This window comes from Neolamprologus multifasciatus, chromosome 18 (genome assembly GCF_963576455.1).
Source record: "Neolamprologus multifasciatus chromosome 18, fNeoMul1.2, whole genome shotgun sequence".
Classification (NCBI taxonomy): domain Eukaryota; kingdom Metazoa; phylum Chordata; class Actinopteri; order Cichliformes; family Cichlidae; genus Neolamprologus; species Neolamprologus multifasciatus.
In genome coordinates this window covers 21,796,544-21,816,702 of record NC_140456.1, presented here as the reverse complement: position 1 = coordinate 21,816,702, position 20,159 = coordinate 21,796,544, and the positions used below count along the sequence as shown (strand labels likewise).

The 20,159-nt window shown below is 41.4% G+C and overlaps 1 protein-coding gene across 2 annotated transcripts in view; it reads left to right on the top strand.

Annotated features, from left to right (window-relative positions):
* The window catches only part of LOC146497872 (neurocan core protein-like), a 57,803-nt gene extending 37,969 nt beyond the window's left edge, over positions 1-19,834 (top strand). For both annotated transcript variants that reach the window (XM_085142163.1, XM_085142164.1), the window contains exons 12-20: positions 1,867-3,165; positions 6,790-6,906; positions 11,209-11,322; positions 13,869-13,920; positions 15,039-15,145; positions 15,516-15,598; positions 15,822-15,966; positions 16,943-17,125; positions 18,646-19,834. In XM_085142163.1, the coding sequence (XP_084998289.1) occupies positions 1,867-3,165; positions 6,790-6,906; positions 11,209-11,322; positions 13,869-13,920; positions 15,039-15,145; positions 15,516-15,598; positions 15,822-15,966; positions 16,943-17,125; positions 18,646-18,764 (2,219 nt within the window). In that variant the 3' untranslated portion in view covers positions 18,765-19,834. The remainder of the gene's footprint in view (positions 1-1,866; positions 3,166-6,789; positions 6,907-11,208; positions 11,323-13,868; positions 13,921-15,038; positions 15,146-15,515; positions 15,599-15,821; positions 15,967-16,942; positions 17,126-18,645) is intronic.
* The last annotated feature ends 325 nt before the right edge of the window (positions 19,835-20,159 follow it).

Below are 20,159 nucleotides of genomic sequence, written 5' to 3'. Positions count from 1 at the left end.
TATTTAAAGAAAGCTGACACTTGCGAGACATAATCAAAGGTGTAAGTATCACAGCAGATGCCTTTGTGTCAAAGTAGCTGAGGATAAAACACAGAAAAACATGAAGGTGATTATCCTGGCCTGAGATTTTATAGAAAAATATTCTGCAGTAGATCAAAAACGAAAGAAAACCATTAATGAACATCTGAACAATACCTGATGCTGCTGAAGTGAAGCAGAGCAAAGTTACAGAGGTTTTATTAGAGACACAGCGTTTTGCAATTTTGCATAATTTTAAAAAGTTAAAATTTGTTCAGTAGCCTATTGAACGGCAGAAATTAGGTTTTCTTTTCGGAAGTAAAAGGGAAAAAAAACAGCGGCCGACAGCGCTGTAAGAACAGTAGACTTGTGCGTAACAAGCAAGCGAATAATGCAGAAAAAAGATTTTTAGACAGGAAACTGTTCTTGAAGTACACAGAGAGAGAGAGAGAGCTGTGCATGTAGTGTGATTTTATCGTGGTGGCAGCAAAACAATAAGAGGGAATTCATGACAATGTTTATGTGAAGCATAGTTTGCTGCTTCTTTTGCTGCTGGTTTACTCAATATTGTTTGGAGAGAGATGAAACCTGCAGCTTCAGAATCAGGGCAAAAAGGGCGTAAACACAAAGCGCGGACCCGCCAAAACTTCAGAATCAGCGAGTTGTCGGCTTTCAGCTTGTGTCTGTGTCGTCGGGAGAGAAAGGTGACATCTCACTGATTCTGATGTTTCGGCGGGTCTGCGCTTTGTGTTTACGTCTTTGTGCAGGATCAGCGTACCTGCTCTCATTGACTGTTTTAGCTGTTTGGTGGTTGTTGAAATTTTGTGAGGTTTCACCTGAGATTCTGGCGTTTCGAGCAAAATAAATTTATATTAAAAAATCGATTCAAGATTTTAATGCATCGATATCACGTTATCCAAGCGAGAATTGATTTTAATCGATAAATTGATAATCAAAACCCACCCCTAGATAACACTATTTATACACATGAGGTATTCAAGTGAAGTGGACAGGAGAGAGTAATAAGAAAAAGCTGAAACTAATGACAATGAGACAAAGGAAGTAAAACTAAACACAGTAACACAGGAGCAAATGAACTACCAAAATAAAACAGGAAGTAAATAATAACTGGAAAAGGAAAAGACAGGAAGAGGGCAAAGGAAACACTGAGGAGAATGTTACCAACATTATTAGACTATAACCAAAACTGAAGATTCAAAACACGAGATAACCGTGACACCAAAGCCAAACAATAACACTGAAAACAGAAGACTCCTAATAACATCAGTAACCACAAACATCCAGAATATAACCCAAAAATCCCATAACAAAACCCGCAGACCGTGACAAGTTCGATATTGTTCAGCACCAGCGCAGATATTTTTCCCTTAGAAAAATCTTGGTTTATTCTTTTCATGATTATGTCTTGTTGACATTTAAAAGTCAAAAAGACACAAACACTGCTTAATATTCTGAAGCTTCACGCTAGACTCAGACAAATGAACTGCATCAAGTTTGAGTAATTCTACCCATACTTCTTACTTTTCCATGTGACATCCAATGTTTGACAGATAGAGTTAAGCACTATTGAGGCTTCTTTTTTAATGGCTTCTCTCGGTCTCCTGCTAGATAGTGTTGTTAATATTGAAGTGTAGGGAGTGCAGTTACAGTTATAGAGGAAAACAGCTGATGTAAAGCTCACACAGCTTAGAAGTGTTTGTTTTATCACCCTTGGCAAAGCTGAGAGAATCCATAAGATGAATTTCACTTTGTAACTCCCTGTCTGGAGTAATTGCACTGCTGACTTTTATTTTGCTTCTCTTTTTCTTTGCCTTATGCCCGGCACAGGTTTGCTTTCTTTGGGAACGCCATGGTTCAGCAGTCCCCCAGGAGAGAGCACCACACCAGCGAGTGAAGATTCACCCACTCATCTGGCATCTACTTTGCCTGCTTCCAGTATATCTATGACTACAGAGAGCAACAAGAGCTGGGAGAACTCGGAGACACCTACGTCCACAACCTCCAGGCCTGCATCTGAAATCCCCTCTTCCAGCGGAGACGCCTGGATCCGTGTCGATGCCGAGACCACGACTCAGCCTGTAGACAAGAGGGGGGAGACGGTGACCTCCAGAGCCAGTGGGAGAGGACGAGGAAGAGGGAAGAAGAACAGAGGGGAGGATAGGAGCAGGGGAGAAGAGAAGGGGAGAGGAGAGGAAAGAGGGAAAGCAGAAGAGGAGGGGAGTGGAGAAATCACCGGGGCAGAAGCAAAAGGAGAAATACAGGTCTCACGCCGGCCAGTCGGAACAAGCAAGCCAAGAGAAAGATCCAGAGAAAGATCCAGAGAGAGAGGTCACAGGAGAGGACACTCCACGACTACCACAACCACAACTACAACTGACACGGCCTCAACCACAGATGACACGACCACAACTACAGATGACACGACCACAACTACAGCTGACATGATCACAACCATAGCTGACACAACCGCAGCCATAGCTGACATTAGCACAACCACCACCATCACCACTGACAGACCTCATGAGCCAACAGACATGACCACATCTGGTACACAAAGTGACTTTTCTACTTCCAAATCCTCCCCTGCTTTACCAGAAGCAGAAAAGTCATCCCTGTCAGTCTCAGATGCCCCATATCAGACACTATCTTCATCTCCATCTGCACCCCCATCCACCATGCCATCCATATCTTTCTTCGAGCCATCCCAATCTGAAGCTGAGTCTCATTTTCTCCCCTCATCTATCCCCTCTTCCTTCTCTCCAACTCGAACACCTTCCTCACCTCCACTCCATCCCCAAACCCCATCTTTTTCACCTTCAGTCCCTTCTAACGTCCCATCAGAGACTCAAACTGTTGGATTGGGAGACAAAGCTACGTCACCTCATTCAAAAAATCAGGAAAGTTCCACTGACGCCCTAACGCCACTTCACTTAGTCCCAGTGGAGAAGGTGGTGGTGAACGGCTCTCTGGATAACCCTCTGTCCCTGTCGGGACCCCCAGATGAGGAGGAGCCTGCCTGGTCTCATTCTGTGGGCTCAGGGGCCCTGTTACCCGTCACTATGGAGGAAGAAAGCAGCAGCACAGGAGGAGGAATCAACATCAGCACCACAGCGCTCAGTCCAACATGTAAGCATCTTATGTCTGTTTTCAGATATTTTGTTATGCCTTTGGTTGCCTTTACCTTTCGTGCTTGCTCATGCAACTTTTGTTAGTAATCCACAACTATTTTTCTTGTATGTGATTTAAAATTAAAAGAAGGAAAATGGGGCAAAGAAAACACAAACAGTCAGACAGACACATATTAATGAAAGTTATCTGGAAGGGAAAACAAAGGCAGGCTTTAAAAGGATGAACCCAACTTTCTGAGATAGCTGTTCATCACAGTTTATGTTCTCTTTCATCTTTGACCTTTTGTGCTCACCATTACAAGCACTTTTTGTGTTCGGTGACTTATTACTGGGGAAGTTGGCAGTTTGCAAATGTCTTTTTTCCCACCCACATAAAAAACCTCGGTTGAAGCTCAAAGATTCACTTTAGAAATGGGACCAGGAAGATCTGTTCTTTAAACCTGCCATGACCATAGTCTGTATATAAAAGAAACACATAAATCAGCCAGCTGTCTGTGTACTTTTTGAAACCAGACGTAACAATCGAGCAGTGGTTCTGAGAACATCGTATGGTAGCAACTCAATCACAAGGTGGCCAACACCCCTAAGGCTCACCCTGCTTTATCATCTACTCTAATCTGTACCATAACTCACAACTTGAACATCATAAGACTTGAAACTAGTGCTTGAGTTGTCTTTATGATCATTCCTTCACACTTTTTGGGGGCTTACGCTAACTCCTGAGGTAAATATGAGGCTCTTTAGCAGCTAAATCATATTCTATGTTCACCAGCTGGTCGCTGTCTTCTTAAAAAGACGTGAAAAGTAGACGTGGACATTAGAAATCTTTTTTTATGGGTGTTGAAAGCAGCTGTTTGGAAATCCAAACAATGATGCTATGAGTATCGTTAAAGGTAATTTTTTGTACGATAATCACCATGAATGGCATGCTTCACATTGCATTGTTGTAGTAAATATCATATCTGCTTTAATGGTAGCTCCAACTGGCTGGGCAGCATAAGGAAATTAAGTAATGCATCAATACTAATTAAATTGTCTTCAGGGTCATTTGCAAAGCAATATAATATACCGTCTATCCACTGAGAAATATAGAAGTGACTTCATCCTTCAAGTAAGTACACGCCTGTCTTATGTCCTGTTCCTTGGAGTAAAGTCTGAGGCGTGCCTGTGTAAGCTGTTGTCCCACAGAAAACTGAAAAGTAAGACGTGAGTTGTTGGATTACAAAAGAAAAAGAGGGAATTATCTTTCAAGGCTACCTTTTCATTACTTTCCCTCTGACCTTGCCTCTGGCTTATTTATTCAAAAGATGCGGTTTGTTTTTCCTGGCAACAGAAGATGAGCCCACCATGCACAACTCATGATTAAGTCCGCAGCGCAGTGAAGCTGCTGGCTGGCCACCTGGCTTACTTCTTATTTTGTGCTTGATAATGAGAGCGCACACAGAAAGCGTCCTATCGCTGAGCATTTCAAAACCCCCTGGGCATCATGCTATCACACATTTCTATGGTGATTTATTTTTGCTCTGTGAAAGCTGCTCTTGTCTGTGGCAGGCATGGTGAGGAGTCTGCGGATGGAAAACAGCTGTAAACTGTATTGACAAGAAGCCGAGGGCAACCATCTGGGCCGCTGGTGCGCAGTATGAGGGTTGATTGATTGAGTGAGAGACCCTAGAGTCATGCAGGCAGAAGGCCATAAACACACAGTTATATTTTTTGCTATACAAACAGTAGAGTGGATGAAGTCACTCGCAGCCGATTGGACCCGAATAATAACGTTCAGCTTTACACGTCTTTCTTGTGTACACACCTCTGCTCGGGCTCGGTCCCTTGTGGTTGGGTTTCATGCTGGTGGTCATTATTTGCTCTCCTGACTGGATCACAGAGCACTTCATCAGTCAGCTGAATCAATGAGAGAGAGGAGGAAATAGCCTCAGGTTTGCTTTAAGGACCTTTAGTAAAAGCGCATTGTTCCTCAGAAGTGAACAAACACACATGTGGCTCCACATTCACCGCACAAACATGCACGTCTGATCTTTTTAGGCAGATTCTTATCTTTCTGTGGCATTAAAATTGCAGCCAGCTGTCTTGTTTCCACCTTTCTATTTGCGAGTGCTTATGCACGAATCATATTTTCAAGATAACCCGTACTGTTGCTGTGCCCTTGGCTATGATTACCAGATGCAATGCATAATCTGTGGATTAACTGTCCTATCTCTGTAGACATATTTACATGAGTACAGTTTTGCTTTTGCCAGTTTATTGTTGATGTTGGTACCCGAACTGTCAGCCTCTGTGCAGAGCGAAGGGGCAGTCCACTCTGTCAGCTCCCACTACGGGCTATTGATTTTTCTGCACCACTCGCTTTAATGAACGAGCAATCGCACAAGGTTTATCTTTCACACATACATACATCTATCCACACACACACACTAGGCGTAAATCTGCTTGTCACAGCAGTTGATATTTGTCAAGATGTGCCGTGACCTTGACTGATGCAGAGGGTGCAAGTGCACGTTAGCCCACACTGATGTACATTAAATGAAATGCATGGCTGGGTTTAGCACCTGACTTCAGCGGAATTCAAAGCGTGATGCGAGAGGAGTAGCTCGCAAAATTCATCACAGAGCTGAAGCTATTGACAGTTCTTTCTCTGCGCTCGGGTCCTTGTGGTTGAAAGCTTTCAATGCTCTTTTGTCCTTTAACCTTTAACTCGCAGCGTTACGATCATTCAGAGGATGTGTGCTTCTGATCAGTTATTGAAGAATCTCACCCTGAGGGCTAATCATAGCCAGAGTATTGATTTTAACTCATCGTACCATGTAAATACACAAAGCCACACACCAAGACATTCACCGTCAACCTCACAAACACACACCACCCCCACCTAAGCAGCCTTCGGTGTCAGGGAGAGAGCTGGCAGAACAAAGACTCCCACAGCCGAGCTTTTGTGGCCAGGATGAACGAGTGGTGGTTTTCAAAGACCTTAACTTGCTATAACGAGCAGCTCAGGGGGGAAACACGTGGTAGTGTGTCAATTGATATGGAAATTTTTAATTGTGGAAATGGACCACACACACGCACACGTTTAGGGGGTGAATGGCAGGGACGAGGCGCTCAGCGGGAGGTCCCCTCATTTCTGTTGAGGATGGCTAATGTCTCAAGTTCTCACGCTGCCCACTATGCTCAATGGAGTGAGCGCAGGCTCGCTTTCCATATGGTAACCATGACAACTGTGGCTGTGAGTGGATGGCGAGGTTGAGGCTCTTCGGCTTCTGATCCCTTTGAAAAGAGACGGAGTGTGAAATGGATATGCATCTGTTGTAACCGCTGGTTATGACTGAGCTGCGCTGATGGAAAATTTAGAGCGCCATGTCTTTTTTCTTCTTTTTTCTTTTCTCAGAATCATACATTGATTTTATTGAGGAAATTATGTTTAATCCGTCCATTTTAAGAGGATTAACACAGAAATCTTTTCACCGCCTGCGAGATTAGATGCACCTGCTTTTTCTTGAAAAAATAAATGATATCTACAAACACAAAAAACATTCTCTTTTACAATGTTGCCAATTAACGGTTCCATTTTTTCTCCCTTCACCTCCCTCCATCCGTCTGTCTGTTTTAGCTGAGGTGGACCCCTGCATGACAAACCCATGTCTGCACGGAGGGAAGTGCCTTCCTCAGGGAACGGGCTACACCTGCTACTGCCCACAAGGATACACTGGGGAAAACTGTGAGATTGGTGGGTCACGGTCACACATGCACAACACACACAAACATACACAGTGATATAATGAAGTCATCCCCGTGTCTGTCTGTATTTAACAAAGTAAGGCTCTCTAACAGCCCTTTAGAAGGGTCAAAGGTCAAGCTGTCCATCACTGTGGGAGATAAGGCCAATGGGAGGCAGAGGTCAAAGGTTAAGTTCACACTGTCAGGCTGATGGTTACAGTCCCTCAAGGTCAAATTAAGTCAGCATTTGCATAAAGAACTTTTATTTTAGCTAAAAAAAAAATGTGAAGGAAAGAAAAGAAAAATGCTCCAGGACAGAAATGACAAATCTCTGCCAATGAAACAGACTTCCATCATTACAGCCTCTTGAATTTTGTAAGCTGAATTGATTTCTTGTCCCTTGAAGAAAAAGATTAAGGTTCTGGAGTCATGTCAAGGCCGCTTAGTTTTACCAGGAGTTAAAATAACAAAAACAAAACACCCCACTAATAATATCAGAAGTCACTGACTCAAATTAGCACAACAAATGAATGATTTGTTTCCCACCCGAATGGCTTCATGTGCCTTAAACTTGATTGATGAATCTTTTCATTGAATAGATTTCTGTGCTGCTGATGGACAGAAACAAAAAGGAGAGCAAAGCTAATCTACTTTGCAGAGGTATAAATAGAGTTGAAAGCTGCTGTTCTCTGTTATTTGTGACTTTGCAGTCAGTGATGCTACAGATAGAAAGAACAAGGTCAGAAGGCCCAACCGGCTGCCGTGTTTTACAAAACCTACTGACGCGAAAAAAACTATAAGACAGAGAAGGTGTCGGTTTCACCATTTATTTCTCAGCATGTAAATCAGTCCCTGACTTTGAGCTACTTATTATTTCAGCTTAAAAGATGAGATCTAAATATAGATTGTATTGATACCAGCGCTGGTATTGGATACTGGATATAGAATACTAGTGCAATACGCTCGATACTTTGTTTCTCTCCTCTAAGTGCAGTATGTAGCCCACTGAATTATGTTAAATAAAAGCTTTTTTTGGAAAAGAATAGTATACCACAAACATGCTGAATGAAAAATGTCTGAATCTTTTTGTGTTGACTGTCACGTCTATTTTATTTATAGCCTAGAGCACATTAAAAACAACAGATGTTGACCCAAAGTCCTTTAGAGACAGGCACATTTACATCCCAGGTCTTAAAAAAACCCCAGTTTACATGAAAAGCTCAGGGTTGTGCTTTGTTGTGTGTATTGTCTAATTATTGTGGAAAGTCATTAAAACCTGTTCAGATTTTCCATGATTCATCTCATAAATCATGACACACAGCTCTCCCCTACATAAACTCCATCTACAGGTTAAAAGGATCACTACTGGTATTGACAATACTGGCCCTGTATTTACATGGTATCGGATCAGCACCACTGGTGGTATCAGGAAATCAGATTGTGTTTTGATATAAAAACACACATCTGTGTAGATTCAACTATGGATTGCATGTGTCTTCATAGAAAAACAATATTTAAAACTGCCAATATGAACCCCAAATACAAATGTGTCCAACACACCATTGCTAACGATCAGATTTTCACACTAAAATGATGTGTTGGATTTTTTGTAGCATTTTCAAAGTGTTGCAGCATATCCAGTACTGTGCCAAGTGCATAGGTTGTCCAGGGGTTTTAGAGTATGCAAGCAAAGGACATAACACCAGCAAAAATATCCCACAATGCAATGCATTCATGACACACATAACAGCCACTGCCAGCTGGTGTTCAAGTCAGCTGAGGCCCATAACTCTGCAATTTAGGTGTTAAGGTGTTTAAATACAGCTTTCTGGCATATTTTCTTTTTAATTTGTTACTCGGTTCTCTCAAAATGAGGTCAGGTTACCATAGAAACACTCTTTAACCGTTTATAGGTGTATACTCATGCACTAAATATCTGAAGCTGCTGTTCCCTTGCTGCATCATGTGCGTGCAGGAAAGTCTAAAACAAAGCCGAAGTCACGTTCTCTGTTAATGCATCTGTTAGTGTCAGCGTCACAGTATCATTACACCGGAATATAAGGTGTTTCCTGAAAAATGTATGTATATGAAACGTTTTCAGGAACTGTATCAATGCTGTGAATACTGATAACGTCCCAACATACTGTACACATTAACTTGACTGGCTCCCTAGCATAGTAATATTTCAGAAGAAGTGCTTACAAGCCTCATTCTGTCTCTGCACGTCCCAAAGCAGACACCAGAAGCACTTTTGCTTCAGGACTGTGACCCTTTGAAACCGAGATATAAATCTGCCTTGAGGGTCCAGATTTGTTACTTAACACATGCTCTGCTTATTAAACAGCAAGTCAATCAAGGAAGCGAGTCAACAAAACAAACCGCACACACACAATTGCATGCACAGTAGCACCCTGTTCTTACTAAGTTTTGTGCGTTCAGTCACGTAAAAATGGACGGATGGACAGGCAGACAATCAAACTGACAGCCAGCAGCCGATGCGTGGGCATGATGCAAGGCTTTGTTGTGGATTTGCAGAATTTGCAGTATTATGTCTCTGAGGAGCAGCATCCCCTCTGCATAATGGATGAGCGGGACAATCGGATCAGACTTTTTATATTGAACAACAAAGAGCTGCACTGATTTTAATGGGGGAATGAGAGAGTTAGTGGTGCGTGTTGAACTGTGTGTGGTTAACAGTGCTCCCACTGATCCCGAGGTCATTCAAAGTCAGGCTACACATATCGAGGGGTTCACATGCATTTGTTCTATTTAGGAACAGGTGCCTGTGATTTTGATGATTTGAATCATGTAAGACTGAGTTCAAGATTGAGTACATCATTTAATTTGAGTTCCAATTAAAAAAAACAATGTCAGTTTGGTGCCACAGAAGCCAAATCCTGCACATCGTGCCTTTAAGGTAGTTTTTTCTTCTCAATACAACATGTGAATTTTGAGAAACTTTAGGAATTTGTGCTCTCTTGAGTTGATATTTGATTTTAGGGACAAACAACATTGTTTGGTTGATTAAAAGTTTCCACACAGAAGAGTGGGAACTCTTCCAAGAAAACACATTAGCATAAAACTCTTGATATCAGTCATTAAATCCATCCTCAAAAAACAGCCTAATTTTATTTCATTCTTCTTAAACGAGCTGCACATTTTTATAAACAGATAAACGACCTTAAACTGAAGTCATAAAAGGAAAAAAAAGACCCAGAAACAATCTCACAGTGCATCCTGAAACACACACAACCGCAGGTTAGCCCAGATTAAAAATTAATCCTTTTGCAACATCACACTCAGGCTGAAGTGTGAAAGTCTCGCATGAGGCTAAAGGTCATTTTGGGCTGATCTGTCGCTCAGATTTAGCTCTTCACAGCCACTGTCCTTTTCATTGCTTTTCACTGGAACTAAGCAGTCATTAAGCTGAGAGGAAATACTTTGAAGTTAGGTTGAACTTGAAAGTCGCCTTCTTTCTACACTCTTGCTGTGAGTTTTAATAGATTTCTACAGTCCTGGGGTGTATCTGTTATTCTGTGTCAAATAAAACCCCACACTGGTGAAGGAAGATTACATGCCCTCCATTTATAATGATAAAGTGATATTTTATTGATCTCTGTAGAGAAACGTTCTCTTTGTCTGATTTAAAAAAAAACAAACCCAGAGAGGTTAGAGAGCATAAGCAGCTGCAGAGAGCTGGAAGGGTTTCTATTGTTGCTTAAGGCCTCTTAAGGTTGGGGGCAGGATCTGCTAAAACAAGAGCTTGAACCTAGATCTTTTGGTCAGACTCTGCCTTTCTGCTGGGTTATCCATCAAATTTACGCCTGTTCTTTAACTGCATTTAAAGAAAAGCATTCCACTGTGTAGCCTACTACTTCTCGCTCGTGCAGTAGTTTGTAAATGGAGACAATGCAGAGAGAGAAAAGAAGAGAATAGACACATGAAGTCAACCTTGGATTCGGTAAATGCATAAAAAGAATGTAATAACACTAGAAAGGCTTTTAGAGTGCCTTCCTCTGTGAGAGAATGAGGATAAATAAGGAATGTAAGAGGAGATTAGACTGTCTGTATTCTCCTCACACCCCGTCTGAATTATGATAATGTACTCAGCAACATGGACACATTTCAGTGTTTAAAGCAGGACTAATAACCAGCTCATCTTGTGTCAGAGCTTGAGTGGCAGCAGACGCCCACGCTGTTTTATTTTTTTTGGTTCTGAACAGCATCACTTCAGCTGAATATGTCCTATTAATTTGAACCCTAATGAGATCTGCAACCCATCTGTTCTCACTGCTTTTTCCCTTCACCACAGACGTTGACGACTGCCAGTCCGAGCCTTGTGCAAATGGAGGCACTTGCATCGACAAGATTGATTCCTTCCTCTGCCTTTGCCTGCCCAGCTACGGAGGAGACATGTGTGAGAAAGGTGAGAGGCTGGTGCACGCACACACAAACACATACATGATTAAATAACAGATTACTCCGAGCTGTGCGAAAGGAATTATTTTGCAGTCTGTGTTTGAAACAGTGCTGAACTGTAATTCGGCACATTGTTGTGTACTGGCCTTTTCACCGTTGTGACGCTTGCGCTGAAAGGTTTGTTGCTAACTGTGCTGGTGGAAATAATCCTGATCAGTGTGCAGCATCTGTTACTGCCGTGTGTCATACCACAATATCACAAGGGTGCGTCGCTTTGCAGATATCAGACAATGTATCTGAGTATCACAGGGCTGCAGGGTGACAGATACTGACTGAATTTGGCCATGCACGTAAATCCACAGACTATTTTCAAAGCGTCAGTTAATATTTCCACCGTTTTTCGTCAGCACCACACATCCACACTTCCACAGGTTTGTGTAGCAGGTGATAAGAATCAAAAAACCTTCTTCCACTGTGTGTGACGTGAAACTAATGTTGATTGATCATTTATGACTAGTAATTGTCATAAATGCAGTAATTGTTTTATGTATGTTTGCATAAATGCAACATTTAAAATGGGAAACTGGCATTTTTGATCTCTCTTGGTGGATATCATCTGTGCCTTACTACAGATGATATTCAATTCAATTCAATTTTATTTATATAGCACCAAATCACAACAACAGTCGCCTCATGGCACTTTATATTGTAAGGTAGACCCTACAATAATTGCACAAGACAACTCAGTGGATAACTGTCTTGCAATATTTTTGCAGAAATATTTAGATGCTTTACACTGAAATTAGCAATACAACTGTGTAAAATATGCACAAGTTACAAGCATCATTCAAAACTCTTCTTCACGTAAAGTACAAATGTATTAGCATCAAAATATGTCTAAAGCAAAAGTCCTTCTATTACACATTATAAAATCATATACAGTATATTATTCATAATTATGAATACATTAATAATAATCAGGGGAGAGGAATACCATTTCCTGGTGCTTTAATAGTTACACCTTGCCATGTTATGTTAAAAAGAAACCCAAACAGTTCCTGATGATTTGAGCTAACAACCAGTGTTATCCAGCTGGAAGAAGTTAAAAAACAGGTACACTGTGGTCATAAAGGGATGAGCACACCCAGCAACAATACTCAGGTTGGCTGTAGTGTTTAAATGATACTCAGTTGGTAACAAGGAGCCCAAAGTGTGCTGAGAAAATATCTCCCACTCCATTTACACCATCATCCAGCAGCCTGAACTGTTGATCCAAGGCAGAATGGATCCATGCTTTCATGCTGTTTATGCCATAAACTGTAAAGTTGTTGTGTGTGAAAACTCTAGCACATCAGCAGTTTCTCAAATATTCAGACCTGCACCAACAACCACGCCAAATCAGCTTTCATCCCCATTCTGAGGCTCAGTTTAAACTTCAGCAGGTTGTGTTGAGCACGACTACATGTTTAAATGTATTGAGTTGTTGCCATGAGATGAGACATGCCAGCCTTAACAAGCAGATGAAGATGTGTAGCTACTAAAGTACTTTTGTAGATAATAGCCCGTTTTTAATGACCCCAGGAAGAGTTGTTGTTACCTCAGACAAAAAGATTGCTGATCTGGATGCATACAAGAAAACCTTATTTATAAAACACCTTTGAAGCATAAGTTCAAAGTGCTTGAAAAAAATGAATGTGGGAACAAAAAAGATAAAGGAGACTGAGAAGATGATATACAGTATAAAAGTAAAAAGAATAAAGTGGACAGCTGACAAAATGTTTTTCAATTCTTAAATAAAAAGTCAAAGGAAATGGAACAGCTTGTTCAGTCCAGATGTTCTCCTTGTTTCCAAAATTTGTGTTGCAGCCTCGTGCAGGGTGGCAGATACTGAGTGAGCACACACACACAGACACACACACACATGCGCGATTTTCTAAGCTTCAGTTAATATTTTCATGAGCATGTGCATCATGAAACATCGGGAAAAAATCTTAGTGTTTGTGTGGTACATGGTGCTAATCACCCACATACAACTCTCTCAAACTCACACACACACACACACACACACACACACACACAGAGCTGATTCATCTCTGCACTGGTCTCGAACACCTCCAGCTACAGATCCGTCCTCCTTGTGTTTGTGTGTGTGTGTGTGTGTGTGTGTGTGTGTGTGTGTGTGTGTGTGTGTGTGTGTGTGTGTTTGCCTGTGTTCGTGTGTGAATGTCGTGCACTAGTTGTAATGAGGATTAATGAATTTCTAACCTTTGCAGTTATAAATGATTCTACGGGCCTTGGTGTTATTAATGAATACCAATAGTGCAGAGAAAGAGCCACGTGTGCCGAGAATGGAAAAGAAGCCTGTGTATAATTACAGTTTATGTATTTTACTTCTGAAGATGCCCGAGTCATATGTTTTAGTCTTTATTTGCTAAATGGAAGGGAAAAAAATGATTTTCTGCTTCCTTATATAGACTATAGCATCTCACATAGCGTGCTGTATTTGACTATGTTTAAAGAAGAAACGATTTTAACTTCCCTTCCTCTTTACAGATGTTGAAGGTTGTGAGCACGGCTGGAGGAAGTTCCACGGCCACTGCTACAGGTAAGAATCATGGAAAACGTAACCAGCTTACTTTACTGCTCTGTGCCAGTTTACTCAGGAAAGACTGAGAAAATTAGCAGAGAGAAGTTGTAGGAATGACTGGATCCTGACAGAGTCCCGATGCTGCTGGTGATGGACCAGAGTGAGATGCCCTAGATAACATGGATGAGCTGGAGGGGAGATTCAAATTAATTTGTATCAAATGATAACAATAGTTGCCTCAATGTGCTTTATATTGTAAGATAATAGAAAGAAAACCCAAAAATCAGATGACCGCCTGTAAGCAAGCACTTGGTGAAAGTGGGGAGGAAAAACTCCCTTTTAACAGGAAGAAACTGCTGGCAGAAGCAGGCTCAGGGAGGGGCCGCCATTTTTAGCCAAGTAATACTTTAACCATACATTAATATAATACTTTATTCTGCACCTCAAACAATTCGACATCCATGACCAGTTTAGAATCACCAGTTAACCTGCATGTCTTTGGACTTTGGGATAATCCAGAGAACGTAGAGGACACAGCTGGAAAAGAGAACATGCAAACTTCTATTAGCATTAAAAACAGAAGCCTCTTGGCGACAGTGCTCCACTCCACAGCGCTGGTTGCACATTTTGAGCATCCTCAAAGTTTCATATAATGAGGTTAGAGCCAGATGAGTCAAAAGGACAGGTTTTGGTCGCCTTCTGACACTTTTCTCCACTCTTGGCTGTTAATGGTGTCACTGAGAGCAGATATACCTTAATATGTTGATCTCAGGCATACAGGAAAACTTCTTTCTGGGAGTGACAGCTAAAACAACTCTAAAACAACTTGTTTCAGGTAAACAATGAGCAGAGGAGTCAAGTATAAGACAAACAAGGATTGTTATTTTGAACTGTGAATTATGCAACGCTACTCTGGCAGAAAATATTGTGCTGGAAATGAGCACAATTGGTAGGCAGATTAACTTGGAGCGCGTGGATCATTAGCGAGGAAATCTCCTCCAACGTGCTTTTGACGGAGTTAAAGTAGAGACTGAACACGGGAGATCAGATGTCTCGTTTTAAAGTTGAACATCATTTAAATCTTTTGGGAAGCATAACATGTGAATCAAATCTGATTTCACCGTGACGTCCTACAGGTACTTCACCCACAGACACACCTGGGAGGATGCAGAGAAAGACTGCAGAGAGCACAGCGCCCACCTCAGTAGTGTCGTCTCTGCTGCCGAGCAAGAGTTCATCAACGGTATGTCTGACGGGTGATTTTGATTTATTCAGTCATAATCTTTTGAAAGAAAAAGAAGGAGACAATCAAGACAAATGGCACAAATTAAACCCAACACTCTTAGGAAAAAAAATATTAAAGCAGAACAAAGTATTAATATCATACATCACAAACAAGGGGCGTGAAATCGAAGCTTGAGGGATAAAAACAATAAAAGGTAGAGTGTGAAAAAAAAACAAGAAGAGAAAGCAGCAAGTCACAAAAAACATGATTCACAAATTCGATTAAACGGAAAAGAGGAAGAAGGTGGCGGTGCGATGCTATCAGATACATAAATAAAGTTCTTACAGAAGCAGTTAAATGAAAGGAAGCCATGTACTGTTCGTTCCAGGTCTCGGTCACGACAACGCCTGGATCGGTCTGAACGATCGCACAGTGGAAGAGGACTTTCAGTGGACCGACACCAACGATTTGGTCAGTGATCACTTTTTACACTTCCTGTTTTCAGACTGTGAAAAGTCATCATAATAAACCAGCTCAATAGGAAACACACGTTTAAAGCTCACAAAATCACATTTGTGTAAAAATACCACGTTTTTTTTTTCTTTTCACTTAAAAATATGACAAGAATCCCAGCCTGACTAAAATTACAGATGAACTCAAATCCATCTGAAATCTGGTGTTTGCTGCCGTGCAGGTTTACGAGAACTGGAGGGAGAGCCAGCCCGATAACTTCTTTGCAGGTGGCGAGGACTGCGTGGTGACCATTGCCCATGAGGACGGCAAGTGGAACGACGTGCCCTGCAACTACAACCTGCCCTACATCTGCAAGAAAGGCACAGGTACTGTAACAATGCTCAGCTCGCTAACAAAACTGAAAAAGGTCTTTTCAGATTGTCGAACAGGGAAGGACTCTCCCTATCAAAGATTCTCCTGTCTTTACATATTGGGTTTTCTGTGTACTTACCAGCTGGCCACCAGTTCTCATGCAGAAAATCAGTAGTTGGCTACACTTCACAAGTTGCTTTTTTGCTCTATAAAAGGTCATCGCTGCAGACGCTCCAAAAATTGACAAAATGCACGAGTGAAAGCTGAGATTCAGGCTAAAACCTGTATTGATTTTTGAGAGGAATATCAATCTAAATCTTCCTCTCATTGGCAGCTCTTTTTCCCCTGGCCCCACTTACATTCGTTCAGGCAGAAGAACTGAAACTGCAGTTATTGTCCTGTTCTCAAACGCCATGTGAAATTCCTACAAGCTGTTTTTTATCAGGTTTTCTTGATACTTACTGTACCCAAGCTTTTCCTCTGGGATTCAGTCAACCTAAATGTGAAAGCAATGAGATCACATAGACTTGGGGGGAAAAAAAGAAAGAAGACATGGAAGACCATCAAGAGGCCTTAGAAAAGGATGGGGAAGGATAAAGGAGGACAGGGGGAGAGGGATTAAGTCATTTGAGAGTGTTTACTTGTCTGGCTGTGGTCTCATGGCTCTGTGGTTTGGCTGTAGTCCCTGTCTACTGCAGAGACTAGCCCCTTAAAACAGCTCTTTCTGTCAGCAGATACAGCAACAAGGCTGCCATCTAGAGGCAGCGCACTCCTGCAAATGACGACCTTCATGAGTTATTGTTGTGCATATTGTGCGATGCTTTCATTTACTATACATTAGCACTTACATTAAAAAAATATGCGATGACTGCTATAATGGGTAATTATTAGTGTGTCTGTTCTAATTAATAACAAATAAACTCTGGATGTCTCTTCAGGAATTTAGCCTTTTTTGTATGAGTGATATGAGGCTTCTCTGTTTGTTTGTAGTGTTATGTGGGACCCCACCTGCGGTGGAGAATGCCCATTTGATAGGTCGGAGGAGATCACATTATGATATCCATTCAGTGGTGCGCTACCAGTGCTCTGAAGGCTTCTACCAGCGCCACATCCCCACCGCACGCTGCCGGTCCGATGGGAGCTGGGAGCGACCCAGGATCATCTGCACAAAGTGTGAGTGGTCGCTTTAAACTGAAAGCATCATGTATGAGGAGAAAAAAAATCCCTATAGACTGAGTAGAAGTTGAGATGTGAAACTCCTTTTTACTTTTTTATTATACCATAACATTGCAGCATTGTAGTGACTTTGGAGCTCTATAATAGTGACTGTGCCACCAATACAAGTTTTTTATTGATTATTTTCACGCCTTGCTCCTCACTTACAAATTCAGATGGTTCTGCCAGGTTGTTGTTTTATTGAGTTGTTTAGTTTCTGAACTGGTTGGGCAAATTTCATGGATCAATTTTGTAGTTCAGATTGATTTATATGCATATATGCAGTGAAATGTTAAAGCAGACACACAAATGAGTTTAACACATTGAAAACCTTTAATGCAGGTGTCAAAATGAGGTCATTGTGTCAGACACATTAGTGTAACTACAAAGGCAAGCCCATTTGATGGTGAGCAAAACGCAGTGGTTAGATTCACAGTGGACTCCTTATCAAAGCTTTTACCATATGCATCAGTATATCACAGTAATGAAACATCTTCTCACACACGTCTGTTTGGTCACAGTTTCTTGTTGAATGCATATCTCTGTATGTCTTCTTGACTGTCCTCTGCACTTTTACGTTTTCCTATATCACATCATTTTTCTCCCGCTACACATCCTTACTCCCCTCCGAGCGGAACGCTTCCGCCCTTATTCGTGTCTGAGCAGAGTGCTCCATGCTCATGCTCACAAATCATGTCTGTGGCACTTTATAAACGCTATAAATGTGTGTGACAATACTCATAATGCCTGTGATCGTATTTTGGCAAGTAGAGCCCGTAAATGATGACTTACACAGTGAAATCATTGAAACAGACTTTGGAGAGTGAAATTCATAGTTGTGAGGCAGAGACAGAAGATTCATTGTTAAAGTCTGAAAAGAAATGTTCTCTTTCTGTTGTGCACAAGGACACTAAGTCAAAGCAACTGTAAAAATCTTGGATGTAAATATGACCTCACACACACACAAACACACACACACACACACACACACACACACACACACACACACACACACACACACACACACACATAACAACGCAGTAAAGTATGATTCATTTAAAATCAGTGAAATTACAATCCAAGCAGCTCCTTGATGATTTCATCAAACCCGATAATTAGCATCAACCAACCTCAGAGCTTTAAGTCTGTTAAGTATCATTTATTAACTCTTTCCCATCTTAACAAAGGTGACTCACTAATAAATAATGTATCAGCTCATATTAGGCTTTTGTGTAGCATTGAAGAGTCAGCTGATTAGCGATGGGAACCTTCAGCAAGGAAATATATTTTGAGTATTCGAGTATTTATGGTTCAACTACACACTTAAGCTTCTTTCAGAGCAGATCATTTAAAAGTAAGAAAATGTGGGATGAATATGGGATTTTTGTGTACAGTGCAGTAATTGTGCACAGTGACAAGTGTGTTGTTCATCTACTGCAGCTCATATACAACGTGTCACCATTTCCTCCCCTCTGCAGCTCGACGACTGCACCGGTACCGACGCCATCACCGTAACCAGCGCCACGACCGCCACGGCCACAGGAGACACGGAGGAGAGGGACACAAGGCCAGAGAAGACGCACACAGCTACTACTGAACCAAATAATACAACATCCACAATGCCTAGGTGCTAACCATGGCCCATAAGGAAAGACAGTAGATCACAGCAATTTCCATTTGCCCTTCCCGCTTCTAACCACTAACCGTGCTCTCTGCTTAGCTTTACTCCCCCAGTGAATAAGATTATCCCCATAATCTAATGCTTTTTGATGCTTCTTTTTATTTTCTCTCTGCTTTCTTTAACCGAGGTCCATGCGAACACTGACTTTAGCACCGCCCTAACATCCGCCCTCCCAAACAGTAACTCCTTCACTCGTCTACAAACTATAACCTTCTCTTGGTCTGTCAGCCTGACAGCAGTGTGTGAACGTATGCATGTAAGACAGAAACTTAGAGGAGTGCCAAGTCACTTTTTTGGAAAGGTTTGCTTGTTCTACATGAAAAAAGTAACTCATTTTAGTATTCTGTTTACAAAGCACAGATGTAATTGATGCAAGATAGTCCTGGTATCCCAGCTTTTTGTACGTGTACTGTAGCTGTTACTTTTCCATAGAGCACCTGAATAGCTGGTCTCTTTTATTCGACTGACGTGCTTTTTTTCTAATATCTATTTGTGTAATGTTACTATTTATTATGAATCATTTGCTAGTGAACATGCTCTTTTTCTTACTTATCCTTTAGAAAGCTGACATAACACCATTTTTCTATACCAATATGTAAGTCCAACAATCAGTTGATAACAAAATTAATCATTTGATTGCCTCTAATCTCTGTACTGTAAATATTGTGATGTGTGTTATTGGCTCAAACCTGATCAATAGCTGGACCTTGTCCAATCCGATAGACTCCCCAATCCCCTTAAGCACTCTCAGCTAATGTATACGTCCCATTGACATAGTTTGTGTGGGTGGGATTACAGAATAATTTGAGATAACCACTTGATTGTACCTAATTTGCACGGCCATATTTACACGATGGGTAGAATGTCACTCTTTTTTCGTCTCTTGTCTCTTTGATATTTGATCTGTTATCCACTTTTTTTGGTGTTATGACTTTTTGTCCTGCTGTTGTACTCCATTCTTAATAAAGCGAACAAAATGGACAAAAGTTCTGCTTTTCATTCATGCCATCAGCTGTTTTTCACTTTCAAACTCAGCGTAGTTTTGCCACGAGGTCATGCTCGACCCAGAACCTGATCAGATCAGTTAATCTGAGTCAGGGGGTTTCCCCCTACTATTATCTCTCCATTTTGTTTTAGCTCCATAGTGTAGTGCGAGCTAAACCTCAGTTCCAGCTAGAGACAAAAATGCCCTGTGGGGTTAAACTAAGAAGAGCATCTGGTGTAAAACTTTGGAGCTACTCGCTGTAGTGACCCCTTGCGGCAAGGGATCATCTGACTGTCAATAAGAAGTTATGCTTAATGGTTAATTTA